This window comes from Lepidochelys olivacea (assembly GCF_965140295.1).
Source record: "Lepidochelys olivacea isolate rLepOli2 genome assembly, chromosome: 11".
Lineage (NCBI taxonomy): Eukaryota > Metazoa > Chordata > Testudines > Cheloniidae > Lepidochelys > Lepidochelys olivacea.
The window spans coordinates 41,796,001-41,811,596 of NC_140421.1; the positions used below are offsets into that span (position 1 = coordinate 41,796,001).

At 42.4% G+C, this 15,596-nt stretch overlaps 1 protein-coding gene across 2 annotated transcripts; it reads left to right on the plus strand.

Annotated features, from left to right (window-relative positions):
• Window positions 1-200: 200 nt before the first annotated feature.
• Window positions 201-12,686, plus strand: CDCA7 (cell division cycle associated 7). 2 transcript variants are annotated; one of them, XM_084644116.1, is made up of 10 exons: window positions 203-378; window positions 4,090-4,212; window positions 4,618-4,728; window positions 6,247-6,495; window positions 6,905-6,982; window positions 7,931-8,119; window positions 8,645-8,785; window positions 9,001-9,150; window positions 9,786-9,922; window positions 10,298-12,686. In XM_084644116.1, exons 1-10 carry the CDS (start codon window positions 313-315, stop codon window positions 10,326-10,328), a joined length of 1,275 nt encoding a protein of 424 aa, XP_084500242.1. In that variant the 5' UTR covers window positions 203-312; the 3' UTR covers window positions 10,329-12,686. The 2 variants fall into 2 exon arrangements, with proteins under 2 accessions (XP_084500241.1, XP_084500242.1); XM_084644115.1 differs by lacking the exon at window positions 4,618-4,728 and having other exon boundaries at window positions 201-378.
• Window positions 12,687-15,596: the final 2,910 nt, after the last annotated feature.

Sequence of the window (15,596 nt, forward strand, 5' to 3'; positions counted from 1 at the left end):
CTTACAGTACCACAAACTCCACTGCAGGAAAAAATATTAGAGGATGCTTTCGGCCCCCTCTTTGCACTCCCCGGAGCCCTCTGCTGCTCTCTGCACAGGGAGCAGGCTGTCTGTTGCACGGGGGAGCAGTAAGGGGTCCTCTCCTAGAGGGGTGTTGCCTGCACCTTCCAGGACTCGGGCTCCAACGCGGGAAAGGTGCCCCCAGTCCCCGCCCCCCTGACAGTCCCGAGCTGGTTTGGCGCGAGCTCGCAGCCTGCTGTCGACCTTCCCAGTGCAGCGCACGCTGCCCGGATCGCGCCCGAGCTACCCGTTATGACTAGCCGTTACAAGAACCGCGCGCGCCCTGCAGCTGGTAGCATGGATCCCTTCGGCATGCAAGTGAGTAGCGGACGGGGGCGCAGGGCTGAACGCGTGCTGAGCGGGGAGTGCAATGAATTACAGGCTCTGGAGGACGGGGACGTGCAGTAATTGTAGGCACCGGACGCTGAGCGGGGCAGAGGGTGCAGTGAGTTGCACGATCCAGAGGAAGGGGGCTGAATGAGATGGGGGCGGGGGGGATGGGGGCTGAGGGTGCAGTGAGTTGCACCCGCCGGAGGAAGGGGGCTGAATGAGGTGGGGGGGATGCAGTGAATTGCACGCGTTGGCGGATGGGGGCTGAGGGTGCGGTGAGTTGCACCCGCCGGAGGAAGGGGGCTGAATGAGGTGGGGGGGATGCAGTGAATTGCACGCGTTGGCGGATGGGGGCTGAGGGTGCGGTGAGTTGCACCCGCCGGAGGAAGGGGGCCGAATGAGGTGGGGGGGATGCAGTGAATTGCACGCGTTGGCGGATGGGGGCTGAGGGTGCGGTGAGTTGCACCCGCCGGAGGAAGGGGGCTGAATGAGGTGGGGGGGATGCAGTGAATTGCACGCGTTGGCGGATGGGGGCTGAGCTTGCTGCAGGAGGGAGGCTGAGGGGCGGTAAGTTGCAGACTCCGGAGGAGGGGGGCTGAGCGGGGCGCGGTGCAGGAAGCTGTAGGCGGTGAAGTGGGGGGGGGGGAGCGGGGTAGGCTGCGGGCGCTGGCTGGATGTGGCGGCAGCTCCCGCCCCCTGCCCCACACACGTGTCCCCGTGGAAACACGCTGCGACGCCCCCCTTTTTTTTTTTTGCGGGGGTGGAGGTGTCCCTGCAGGCGGGGGCCGTGGCGGCGGCGCTCGGACAGCGGACCCTCCGGGGCAGTCTGCGCTATTGGTCCGCCCGGACCCTTCCAAACTCGCGTTCAGCCCGATGCATCCCCCCGGTCCCGGGGTCAGTCGCGTCGATTGCGGCGGGAGCCCCGTGGCCGGGCTCGCTGCTGGCCCGGCTGCCCGAGGGATCCTGTGGGAAAGGTGGAGGAGGCAGGCAGCCCTGCCGCGTGTCCCGGCCGGCACGCTGAGCCGCGTGTCTGCTCCCGCGCCCCGCCCTGTGCTGCTGCCAGGCTCGGCTCCCCTGCTCTGCCCCAGCCGCTCAGCCCTGCCGCTCGTCCGGCCCATGGCGATCTCTGCCCTTCAGAGCTTGCTGACTGGGGTCCCTGAGCTTTGCGAAATCCAAACAAGGTCCTTGCACTCTCTCCCCATCAAAACAAGGGTGGCTGCAGGCTCCCAGTTGAGTAGGACGTGTCTCCATGCCAAGCTGCGGCCTTCCCACTGTCTGGGTGGAGGAGAGCTTTGCGAGCTAAATAAAGCCCTGGGGATCGCTCACAGGAGGAGAGCCCGGTGTCCCCAGTTCCCCACTGTGTTGGGAAGAAATACTGGTTAAAAACTGTTCTTTAGAAAGTCTCTCCATGTCTACTGGATTTATTTTGCACTGGCGTGGCTTCATTGGTCTTGCTCCGCATCTTGGTGCAGTGTGTGCCACTTGTGGCTTATAGCCGCCTAATGAGCCACATGGCTGTCAAAGAAGCCCTCACTACTTTGGGATGATTAAAATAGAAAGGATTTACAGTGAAGATGGTCAGGTTCACTTCTCTTGCCCATTTTGGGGTGCCGCAACTACCATGTTGGGGTGACCTGGTTGACGCTCAGTGGGGTTCTATCTTGTGGTGTAAACAGGAGCTAACTGATGGGCCTGTACCACACTGCAGACACAGTTTGGAGGGACAGTTGAAACTCAGGTCCCTTCAAACAGAATAGTGCGTTAATAATGGAATAGGAATTGTGATTGTTGTGGCTTGGAAAGGACTTTTCAGGCTGTCCTGTGCTTATCTAGTGCAGTGTCTGCTCTGCACCACAGAGAGTGTAATGTAAGTTTTTACTGGAATGTTGCAAAAAGAAAAGGAGTACTTGTACTCACTTCAGCTGTAGCTCACAAAAGCTCATGCTCAAATAAATTGGTTAGTCTCTAAGGTGCCACAATTTTCTTTTTGCGAATACAGACTAACGCGGCTGATACTCTGAAACCTGTCATTGGAATGTTGGTGTTTAAAAACAAAAAATCTTGCCCTTGGGGTTTTGTAAAAGTTCACATCTGACTCCATATTGAGCTGATACCTACTTTGTTTTTCCTCTGCAAACCTACCTTTACCTCTGCTGAAAAACAATAGGCTCTCTAAAGAATGTGGTTTTGGTGGGAGTGCAAAGTGTCTAATTGGGGTGGAAGCATACCACATTGGAGAATGATTAATAGAGTACTGAAGAAGTTTTAGGCTGGTTTACACCTAAAATTTAGGTTGACTAGCTGTGTCCCTCAGGGGTGAGAGAGATGTTGTTAAAGTGACCTAAACTCCAGTGTAGATATTGCTACATTGACAAGAATTATTCCATTGGCCACTTTTTGGTGGTGGGGATTAATTACAAAGTGATGGAAAGCCCCTTTTGATTGCTGTACCACATGTTTACACTACAGTGCTATAGCTGTCCTGCTGTAGCGTGGACATAGCCTTACCCTCTTCATTGGCCGGATTAAAAAAGTAGTAGCTATGATCCGGGTGGAAGCAAATAGCTGTGTCTGATTGTGAGGAAAAAGAGAGACTGGTCTGCATGTTGGTGCAAATTTCAAACTCAGAACTGGTGCGGGGAGGGAGGTGGCAATCGTTTCTACAGTTGTGTTAGAATTAGATTACGTTCTCATGGCTCAGACAAGTGTATGCAATATCCAGCATGTGCAGACAGCACATATCTTTAAACCTCTCTGTGTGGCTACATTTTAAAGAGATTTCTTAAATATTTTGGGCTCAATGAGGTTGGCCTATGAATTGCTAGTAACCATAAGAGTTCTTTCAGCTTGGCATGAGCCACATCAATCACTGGTCACGTTGCAGTAACTGTTGGGTGGTGTAGTGTGTTTAAATATGGGTACAGACATGGGTCTCCATTTACAACTCAAAATCTTAAACCATATTTACTGAGGATATGTGAGATTCCAAGGAAAAGGATAAATTTAAAGGCCGTCAAAAGATAAGACATTACAACCCAATGATGGTACGTAATGAAGTAATAAGCCATTGTCCCTAAAGCAGTTGTTCCAGTGTTCCTTTTCTGGGTTTTTTAATGCTTTAAAGAAATTTAGTTGATTAGTATTTGATTTCAGAAATTAAACTACAAACTAAAATGGTGATTTCTAGATGCTAGTCACACTCTATAAGATTCAACATAAAATAAAACTTGAAGGACTTTCAGAAGGGATGTAACTAATTTTGGTGGGATTTTTCACAAAAGCTATTATTTGTCAGAAGAAAGAAGAAACATTTATAATATTCAAGGATAAATCACTTATGTTAGTGACCAGAAATGCATTAGAGCAGAAACTACTCAATTTTAATTTTAGAGCTCTACTCCTGTCTCTTTTCAGTGCTGATGGTGTACTGAATGGATAAAAGTCTACTGCATATCTGAAAATTTAACCACATTAGGCTTTATAAGCACACTTTTAAAAGCTAGTGTACTATAGTGTAAATCATATTTTAATATTACATCCGATGAAGTGAGCTGTAGCTCACGAAAGCTTATGCTTAAATTAATTTGTTAGTCTCTAAAGTGCCACAAGTACTCCTTTTCTTTTTGTGGGTACAGACTAACACGGCTGCTACTCTGAAACCTGTCATATTTTAATGGTATTGTCATCCTCCCCTTGCAGCAAGCAGACCTTTCAGGAAAGAAGAACTTCATAGCATTCCGAAATATGAAATTGATCCCCATGGAAACGTCATCATCTGATGACAGTTGTGACAGTTTTGGTTCTGATAATTTTGCAAACACCGTAAGTACAGTACATGAATAAACAGAACTGAATGTGCTGTGTTGAAAATGTCCCAAATGCTTCATGTGTGATTTAAAACTGCTTGCTATGCTTACATTTCTATACAGTAGCTATGAATCTACAGTATGCACTATAATTTCATTTCACTTTTTGCTTGTCCTTCTAGGTAGTAATTGTTGGAGGCAGATTAGCTATTTATTCTATTCTTTGAAATGTCGCTTAAACTAATATGCTTGATGATTTGCCGTAACAGCTCTGAAACCATTTGTAAATCCCTGAACCATTTTGTTTTCTTTCTTACAAAAGCTATTCTCTTGTAGTGCACTTGTAAATGTGATTGGCTGTCTGCATGGTTCATGAAAAATTGGTTCTTTTTTTAAAAAAGTGTTTTTATTCTTTTTACAGAAACCAAAGTTTAGGTCAGATATCACAGAAGAACTGGCTAAAATTTTTTGTGAGGACTCGGATGATGATTCGTTCTGTGGTTTTTCAGAAAGTGAGATTCAAAATGTATTGGTGAGATGTGCAAATTAACTCACTAGTTTTAAAGTTTAAGTAATTACTAATTACTGAAATGTTACAGCCTCTAGGACACTTGCCAAATATAACTTTCCTTAATTTTAAAATCGCTTCTCTAAGTGTATGAGAGCGTGTGAATGCCTAATATGGAGAAAACTAAATTAAGTCTTGCAAGAGATAAAATTTGTGCATTTTAGAAAAATACTGTTTTTCCAGATTTAAAATTTAACTAGTACAGATTGAAACTTTGTTTATTGGATATGTACTCTGTTCGTGAGCATCTTGTATTTTCTTTTAAAACTGTTTGGACAAGATGGCCATCATTTGCTACAATCTGTGAGTTAGCATGACATGATATTGGTCTTCATGGCACTTGTGTAGCATAACAGGAAACAGTACAGGAAATTCTACACTTTGTAGGCAATGTAGAAATAGCAATAGATAGTAGAATTTCCCCCCTTCTACCTTTAATCAACTGCAGAACATCATAGCAGGCTTACTGCTTAAAAATAGCCCAAGAATAAATATTGAGCATTGTAGAGAGCAATATATTCATATTGCATGTAACATGGGTTATTGGAGTATTATGTCAAGGGATGTCCAGGGAAAAGAGTAGGTGCTCTTCTTGTAGAAAGAATACACATCTAAGTTAAATAATGAATAGTAGTTCAGAGAACTAACAGAGACAAAGTACGCTCATATATTCAAGAAAAGGGCAAGGACAAGCAATAACAGCATGAAAATTGGTGAGCAAGAACCACATATCAAGCTTAATACAAAATTATAGAAAATGGGATTGTCAGTATGAGCCTTGACAAGCAGAAAAAGAAGTACTAATGGTCCACAGCACGGTGTCTGTTAGACAGGTTAGTCCTAGATGGAAGCAACTTTATTTTGGTTAAAGTAAGATAAGACATGTCACCGAGTGGATAATTAATTAAGCAAACAAAAAATAGAATAACTATCTTCATTGGCATCACTAGTAAATTCTCATTACAATTGTGAACAGCATCAGAATACTAAATTGATAAAATACTTGATTTGGGACCGTAATTGTCTCAATGGCTATTTGAGTTGGGGCTGTATTTGTCTCAATGGTTAGTCCTGTGAGTAAGTTACAATTTGCTAGTGATCTTGTTTCCGTATCCATTGAATTCTTTGTAGTTTACAAACTTAGGCCTGACCCTGCACAGAGAACCCTGGTGGGGGACTTGTACACCCATGTGGACTAACTTGCAGGATTGGGCCCTTAACGCGTACCAACTCAAACAACATTTTTCTCTGAAATATTTTTACTAACTAGACTTACGAGTAAAACTAATCTCTCTCTTTCTGTGTATTGGAGCACTCTGTAAAACCACAAAACTTGTCAGGGGGTTTCATGGGTAGTAGTGCCCAAAACTTCAAAAAAATAAAATAAACCAACCTAGATTTCAGGTTGATAAACTTGCTTGTCAGACTAAACCATACAGCAATCCAGTGTCATTCATAAACAACAATATTGGTTTTTGATAGAAATTGGAGTCAGACTGTAAGGAAAATGGCTTACGTGCTAAGGAGAAGTTGCAATATAGGAGACATGAGAGACGCTCGATTCCTTTGAAAGTGGCTATGAAGTTTCCAACTCGAAGGTCTAAAAGGGGAAAGAGTGAAATAGCATCACCCCCTGAAATACAACCATCTGCTTTGGATTCTGACTCTGAAGAAAAGGGCCCCAAATTCTTAGAGAAAAGAGCTCTAAACATAAAGGAAAACAAAGCAATGGTAGGTATGCAGGAAAGTTCTTCAATTCATTTTTCTCCTTGACTTCTAATCTCTACGCAGTTCTCTTCTCTTATATAAGTTAACATTAATGGGAGTTATGTGAATGCATTAACAGAAATTTAGAGCCCTGATACGGCACATTCACTGGCATATGAAAATCCACATACTGAAATAGGTTCTTCAGCAAACATCTGGGTATTCTAAAGCCTTATTCCATGTTTAGGCTGTTAGCCTATTAAGCCTAAGCATCATTTTCAACCCATTGTCAGGCACCAGGATATAAAAATAAGATCTCAAAGAATATGACTGCATTTCCTATAAGGCAGTTGTACTTCTAGGCAATTGCCCTAATTTAATAATAGCACATAAACTCTTTTTTAAGACCATATGTTTCTCTTTTTTTCCCTAGCTTGCAAAACTAATGGCTGAATTAAAAAATGTCCCTGGCATTTTCACTGGCAGAAGATCATTGTCAACTACCAGCCCAGTAAGTAGAAATTTAATTTCTGTTTGTCTTATACTTCAATCATCTGAGTGTATCTACTTTTGATTTAAAAAAACAAAAACCCTTTCAAATAAAAAGCTTAATAGACCAAGTAAATCAAAGTCCAGTTGTTCAGAATTTTATTACTTGTTAAAACAATCATCCCAGTTGTGCAATTCCCTTTTGATTTGCCGTTCTATAAAAACTGAACAATATAGTCACCTGGAAGTGTCCATATCAAAGGCCAATTAAAGCCATAAAGCAAAACAAAACCCCTTTCTAAATGCTTATTTACACAAATGGAGAAAGGGGGGATGGGGGGCTTAAGCTTCAAAGGTCAGGTCTGAATGTCATCAACAGTTTGAAGGTGCTTGGATCCAGATTCTGGTTTGGGCCCATCTATATGTTTTACAGCTGCAATATCAATCTACTTAAGGAGGCAGCATGTCCCAGTGAATGGGTCACAGGATGGGGAGTCAGGAGTACCTGGATTCTACTCCTGGCATTACCAATGACTTGCTTGTATGACGTTGGGCATGTACTTTTCCTTTGTTGTGCCTCAGTTCCCCATCTGTAAAATGGGAATAAAGATGATATACCCTTCTAAATAAAACATGTTGAAAAGTACTATTAAAGTGCTATTTATTTGATTGATTATTAAGGTACTTGGAATCCTACTGAAAATATATGCTTTTCCATAAAACAGACAAACATATCTAAGCTCATTGAAACTCTCTTATGTTTACACAAGTGAATTGCTGCCTTCTACCTTATATAGGCACTGCCTGCTGCTTGGGGCTTTGTATGTTTCTACAGTTTGTTGAATGGCAAAGGTGAATTTACCTGCAATGTTGTAATTGTGCTCCATTTTCCGTACTAGAAACAAAGTTATTTTGTTTTTGTTTGCCTTTGAGGGCAAAGGGCTTTGTTTTAACTCATTTTTTCTTCCAGCGTCCAAAACGGGCTCCAAGAAGCTCGTTTCCCCAAAATGCTTTAAGGAGGAACCCAGACCGAATTTCTCGGCCTCACACAAGATCTAGGTCCCTGATTGATGGACCACCTACTCCGTTACAAGAGGAGGAAGATGATGACAAGTACAGCTTAGTGAGGAGAAGAAAGCTGTCTGATGAATACTCAGAGGTATGTTTAATGTGTTTGCCTTTTACAGTAGAACATTAATTGGGGAAACTTTAAAAATATAATTCGGTATTGGTTATTCAAATAAGTGCAGCTTAAGCCTGGTTGTTGGTCTCTTTGGCAGAGCTAGAAGCTCATGCAGAGCTAGCTGGTGTTCCAGTCCACACAGAGGCTAATGGGAGGTGTGGGAAAAAATGGAGTGTATTGCACAATTACCTTCTTATTTTATTTTTATTATCACAGTGGACGAATTGTCACTTTCTCCACTATAGTAGGAGCTAAAAAAAATAAAATAGCATTTGATTTCTGTTCTGTTACATTTCTAGAACTAAAGCTGGAGACCTGGATTGAGATTTTCAAAGCATCCCATTAACTCAGTACTCGTCTGCTAACTCTAGTGGAAGATACACATTTAAATCCCTTAAACTGCTTTGAAATTCTCTGCCCTTGTTTGTGTGGGGTTTCTGTTGGCAGTAATGTTATGACCACAAAATAAAACTTAGATTTTGATTCTTCCACACCCTTCAGCAAGAGATTCAAACTCCCAGGAGAAGTCGCCCTGGTGCTATGGCTCTTCCTCACATAGTGCGTCCAGTGGAAGAAATAACAGAGGAAGAGCTGGATAATATTTGTGAAACTGCCCGAGATAAAGTATATAACCAGGTGATGGTAAGTGTATTGCAAATCAGAGAAATGCAGATTGTGTATGTTAAGATAGCTTTCTCTTTTGGGTTCTCCTTAAGAATGTCAAGTCTTGGAAGAAGTACTAATGCAAATACCAAAACTATTTGCAAGGGATGGGTTGTTTGTTAAATGAGCTGTCTTGTTAACTAAACTACCTCTCTTGGCTTTCTTGTCTCCTGAACACCTGTTTGTTGATGTAGGGATCCACTTGTCATCAGTGTCGCCAAAAAACTATAGACACAAAGACAAACTGTCGTAACCCAGACTGTGTAGGTGTGCGAGGTCAGTTCTGTGGACCTTGTCTTCGCAATCGATATGGGGAAGATGTCAGGACTGCATTGCTGGATCCAGTAAGATAATTTAATGTGGGCACGGGGTTTGTCATGCTTAATATAGTGGGAGCCAAGTTCATGGAGCAATGGATTGTAGTTAACGCTGAAGATAGGATGTTGGTGGGCGAGCTGTGTTTTAATGCCTTTTAATACTGTAGTGCATGCACGCTTTCGTCTTTAAATATGTCAGAGCATCATGGGTGGGGGCTCACAGTGGAGACTTGAACTCATATGTGTCCTCTTGCCTTGTGTAATTCACAATTCTGAGTTAGTGTCCAGGTTCTCTATACAATGCATGGGGAGAATAGGATTCACAAATACCAGCATGCTGAGTGGGGAGCGACTCATCCAGAGTGTGGGAGACCCAAGTTCAAATCCCCACTCTGTCTGATGGAGCAGATTGTCACTATGTTGGGTTTGGAAGGGAGTGGGGAAAATTGGGGTGCTCCTTGTGGCTCCATTGAAAGTACAGAAGATGCCTAGCACATTGGAAAACTTACTCTTTACTCACAAACACTAGCATTTGTTGGCATATCTTGACAGCATCTGTGCTAGCATGGAATTGTTTTGAGCCAGTGCCGGAGAGGGAAAGGAGTGGGATGAGGAGTCGCTGAGATTTTAGTTTCTTTAAAAGATGTCTTATTTTTCTTTAGAACTGGCGCTGCCCACCTTGTCGTGGAATCTGCAATTGTAGCTTCTGCAGACAGCGGGATGGCCGATGTGCTACTGGTGTGCTGGTTTATTTGGCCAAGTATCATGGCTATAACAATGTTCATGCTTACTTAAACAGGTAATTGCTATTTTTTTGCATGGTCCAGTTTTGTGTGTTAGGCAAGGGTCTGAAAGCCAGGAATGGAGAAATCCTGGCTTCTCCACTGAATTGCTTTGAAGTCTTAGTTAGGTAAATCTCTTATCCTCAGACCTGTCATCTGTGAAATTGAGATGATCTCAGAAGGATCTCATGGGAATTGATTGTTACTACTTAGTAATGTGCCAAAGTGGTGTACAGTGTAAACACTAAGTACTTATTCTGCTGGCAGTGAAGTTCAGTTATTACTTAGTCCACAGCTTTCAAACTGTATCTAAACTGAATGGAAATCAAATTCTTTAATGGATCAATCTGCTTTTCTTGAAACTAAAAGTGGTTCCTCTTTGTATTTTGCAGTCTGAAACGTGAACTTGAAATGGAAGATTGAGGTTGTGATGGGTTGTCAGTGGCACCTTTCTATAGTCATGTGCTCTTTCATCCATGTCAGACTTCGTGTGCAGTTAATTGTTCAAACATCTGAGGGTTTTAATCCCAGGGTGATCAGCGTTTTCTTTTTTTCAGGTAAAAAGGGACACGGATTTTTTTCAAGATAATCAAAAGCTTTCTGCAAATCATGTTGAGTCCTTTAAATATTGTTGGACAGGCTCTTTCTTTCCCCTTCCTGTTCTTACACAGTCTGGCTAGCATCCACATTTTTTCCCCCTTCCTCCCTGTAACGGGAAGTGAGACTTGACTTGGCTTTAAACTGATTAGTATCTTGTTCACACAGTTGCCCTTGCTGCAGTTTTTATCCACAGTTAACAGTTATTGAAAATGTTAAATGCATTTAATATATTAATAGCTGTGTTTCTCATGGACCTAAATGGAAATGTAGATGTTAATCCTTGGCCTGGTGAAACTGGTTAATTTCTGTCTCATTAAAATTTAAAATTATTTTAGGAAGAGTAACAGTAGCAAATGGAAGCAGAAACCTTTTAGGTGCAGTGATGGATCTGCTTTAAAATTAGCAACTCCAAAATGATTACTAGTCCTTCAAGTTTAAAGAGGAAAAACTTACTTGAGATTGTTTGTTTGTTTTAAAAACTTCTTTACAATGCGTAGATTTCCAGCATTTGGTTTTATAGAGTGCTCAGAAGTGCAAAACAACAGTGGGGGCAAAAATGCTGCATAAATAAGGAATTAATATAAACGTTTAAAGTTTCCAGAGTGTGACAAAGTGGGCCAAAATACAACTGAAAGACTGCTTTTGAGTAGTTAAAAATCTTGATGGACTCTGTTGATGTCTTCCTTTGTGATGTGAGCATGGAACACTGTTGAAAACTTCTAGGGCAGCCACGCTTTTCCTCACTGAACTAGGACTGGTGCAGCTCCACTGATGATCGCAATGATGGCAATGCTAATGTGAGTTGGCAACAATGATGGAAAATGATTGCACCCTGTTTATATTAGTGTTTCCACTATTGCTGCCAATAGTGATGCTGCATCAGTGCAAAGTCAGGAGTGAGACACTACTAGTATGTAAGTGCAAAACCTCCGTTTGGCATAGAGGCAGAAGGTCAGTTCAAGACGCTTACTTAATCAGTCACAAATAAGGTTGCAAGATCAAATGTAATAAATCATATGTACTGTTTTTAGAGCTTTATGGACAAGTGGTCTCTAGCCATTTGGAAGTGGAGCCTGAATTTTCTTTTATTTTTTAAGAGCCAGTGGTTTCAAAGCCCATAGTTAGGATGGACCCTGTCTTGTACGAAACACATCTAACTATGTAGTGCAACTCAGATTTGGATAACAAAGTATTTTAAAAAGAAATTAAATGTCCTGACTGATGGGGTATTAAATGAGACTCCCAACCCTTTTTGATAAAAGCTAAGAAGTAATAGTCTAGGAGTACAGATGTAATGATTGAATATATTTTGGTAGCATTCACACATACTGTTGCCTGATCCTGAGCACAGTCTAGCTGTATTCCCACTTAAAGTGGTCTCAGCCTAGTTGTGGAACGTTATTTTGCGTGACATGATTAATGAACCATAAGTACAGCTAAAAGCAAGGACTTAAAAGTTGAAAAGATCTAGTGTGCTGCATGGATGAGACCACTGTAATGGCATGAAATGGAAAGAGCACTACATCGGCTGAACCAATGTAATTATGAAAATGATTGTATAGTTAGTGAAGACTTCAAATGTAATGTTATAACTGAGATCAATCCCAAGTAGAATCATCTTGGATTTGTTGAGCCATAGCACTAGATATGCTCTTGGATCTTTCTGCTAGTAGGATATTTTATGCAACAAGTGTTTTTCTCTGGTGGTTTTTGCCCCTTACCACAATTCAGCACCTCCTACTGCAGCAAGGAACTATAGTAAGCTAGAGTGAGACTCTTCAAAGGCAATTAGGCATCCAGCAACTCCCTCTGCCTTTCATGACTGTCATTGTGTGTCTCTGAAAATCTCCGTCCTGCCTCCAAACGTTTTCTTTTAATTATGTCAAAGCTTGAACGGATGTATAGTCTAAGGTGGATAACACACTCATCCTAAATAGAGTGAATATTTCCGTCTTGGTCAAAAATCTAAGGTTGATCTTTTGCATTTCATGAAGAGGGAACTATATGTGCTGTGATAATTCAGGTGACCTAATTGAGTTGCTAAGCTGTGTAAGTATTTCTGAAAGGTTTGTATTAAGACAAGACCTTAATGCTCACCTTAAACGTGTCATGTGAATAAATGCTGTAACTGGATCATCGGATCTATGAAGTGCTTTTGTACAAAATTTTATTTTGATAATAAAAGCTTTGTCAAGAGTTTCTGCCTCTTTTTTTGCTAACATTCAGTCTTACATAGGTTATCTTGTTCGTGCTTGCTTGCTTTTTTGTTGTTCGTTGGGTTAATGTTTATGCTAAAGTTTACTGCAGAATTAAAGAAAAATATTAACTAAATACATGGCCAGCTACTCATTCTCAAAATAGAACGGCTTCCACTTTCTATCAGATCCCATGTGTAGCTATTGATATGAAAGCCATTTGATTATAGAAGTCTTCCTAATTATACACGCAGTGACATTGTCTAATTTTCCTTCTTGCCCCCAAAGATGCAGCTTCCCTCGTGGCTTATATATAAAGCTGCAAGTTGTATAAACTCATCCTTAAGCCAATACAAGACTTGGCTTTGTTTACTGTAGTAGAAGGTGATGTCGTTTTAGTTTGTATGCAAAAGACTATTATTGCTACTTGTAAATCAGTTGCTAGACGGTTTAATTTTAAGTAATAGTGCATTTGTACAGTATGCATCCAGCAAACCAGGAATATACTAGTGCTTTACCAGAGCTGGGCACTGCTCATTAGTATAGTGTTTCCCCTCCCCAACATGAGTGAAACTGGGCCCAGTATAGAAAGAAGATAGGGGAATGGGAATAACTGCAATTGCAGTGAGAGACCAGGTGGGTGAGGTAACCTCTTTTATTGGACCTACTTCTGTTGGGGTGAGAGAAATTTACGCAGTGCTCTTATTCAGGTCTGGTGTGCTACTGCACAGTAAAAGTTCCATACTGGGCTTCAACCTACCCATAAGTCAAAGCATACTATTGAACTTACTCTGCAGTACCAGGGTCAACACAGCCAATGAGAGAAAAGTCCAGTACAGTGCTGTAGATTTCCTTCTCAGTTTGCTGTGCGCTAATACTCTGGGTAGATGTGTTCTGTTACTCACTTTAAAAGAGACATCTTTCCACGCTCCCTGCAGGCTGCATCCCGTATATTAAAAGGCTTTAATTAAGTCTGGGCCAAGCTAACTCAGTTTCTTCACGCACCCAATGTTCTGTGGGCCTTGCCTTAGTTTTTAAATGGAATGCCTACACGCAAGTGGAGCCTCTTAGTTTCGTTGTAAAAACTGGGCATTCATACATGTTTCTTAGCATCTCTCTGTCAGTGGGGAGGGTGCTCGCAAAAATAACAGGACTCACTGGTTCTGATGCTTTCAGAAAGATTACCAGCTATATGTTCCCCTGGAATGTCCCGGGGAGTGCCTGTAAATATTTTAATTTATGGCTATATGGATTCTTAATCACTTCAAAGTTAAAGTTGCATTTGTTTTTGACAGTAATGCTGAAGTGAACATACAAACACAAACTGAATATCTTGTGTTTTATTTAGTTACTAAGGGCCAGCTTCACAAAAGTAGGGGCCACTGTGGTACTCAAAATGACTCCTCAGCTGTTCCCGAACCTGTCCCCAGCAGTAGGCATGCAGACATCACCTAAGCATATATTCTGTTTACTGTATTTTTCATTCCATGCGTCCAATGAAGTGGGTTTTAGCCCATGAATGCTTGTGCCCAAGTACATTTGTTAGTCTCTGAGGTGCCACAAGGACTCCTAGTAGCTTTTGCTGATACAGATGAACACGGCTGCCACTCTGAAACCTAAACACTGACAGTATCTCACAGCCAAGGAGATGCTCATAGCCCTTGCGAAAGCCAAATCTCCACAGGTTCAGAAGCGGGATTCTCAAACTTGGTGTTCCCCCGGCCTATTTTGTCAGGCGTGAGATGTGTCACCCAGACTAACTATTAGGACACTCCTGGGGTGTATGTGGAAGACCCAATGTCAAATCCTGCTCTGACTGATCTGATGCTGGGACTTGAAGTCAGGTCTTGAAGTAAGTGCCAGAACGACTAAGGTATTGTGGGGTAGGTCCCTCTCAATCTCTCCTGCTGAAGCTTTTCCACGTAGTATAACTATTTATTAGGTACTGCAAAACTCAGCCTTGCAACTTTTCTGGTACTAGCCCAAAAGTAATGTGCAGTATTTGATGTTACAGTGGGCCCTTAAAAAAATGCAGTCTAGTTCTAGTGAGAGGATCTGTTCTAGGGCTAGTCCCAAATTAAACATAGAGCTTTAACCAGAATTAAATTTTAAGTGCTCTGGCTGCAATCTTGCTGGAGTCTCCCTCCATCAAGCTTATTAACCACATTTAGCAATGGGAGAAATCACATTTCCTATTGCTCTAGCCTATTTTTAATGGCCTTTGGTTTGTGAGCTGCATGTGGCTCTTGTGCAGTTTACAGCACCCACCTCCGTACCCTCCCATTCTCCACCGACCAGACCATGTGGTGGGGGAGCTCGGGACCTCTGCCTTGCAGCAGTGTCGGGGGGTAGGTGCTTCTGCCCACAGGGGAGGAGCGGGTCTCAGGGCTTCAGCTCCTCAGGGTGTGCCTGCCAGGGGCCGGGGCTTCAGGAAAAGCGGGGCTGCCCCAGCTCTTGAACATCTAAAGAGTGGGGTAGGTGGCTTGGAGGGTCAGTAAGTCTGACCACCCCTGGGTTATCGTGTGAATACTAGTGTTGACCATGACTCACCAAGAAAAAAAATACTCTCAAACTCACATTTTCTTTTTTGTACACTAAAGAAAAATGGTCACACTCGAAAGGAGGGGGGGAGGGGCGTGGAATTACTTAGCCAGTGGTTTTTCCTTTGGGTTTAGGGAAGGGTTTTTTTCACACCTGCCATCTTAATGCACATTCCTGCTTTTTCCTACAAGGAAGCCTTAATCTGGTGAAGGCTTTTGGTTTGTTTTTTTAACCTAATTTTCTTGGAAACGATGGTGATTAGGTATAATGCTGAAAGTGTAACAAGTGTACAAGTGTGAGGGTCCAAAACTCTTGCTCCAATTATAACTTAGTTTGCTTAAGTAATCAAGCTGTA

Bases quoted from the DNA above. Each gene is read 5' to 3' on its own strand.
- CDCA7 (XM_084644116.1), top strand. From the start codon at position 313: ATGACTAGCCGTTACAAGAACCGCGCGCGCCCTGCAGCTGGTAGCATG. The intron at 8,120-8,644 runs GTATGTTTAATG...CACACCCTTCAG, and splicing joins TGTCTGATGAATACTCAGAG to CAAGAGATTCAAACTCCCAG. The intron at 9,923-10,297 runs GTAATTGCTATT...TGTATTTTGCAG, and splicing joins GTTCATGCTTACTTAAACAG to TCTGAAACGTGAACTTGAAA.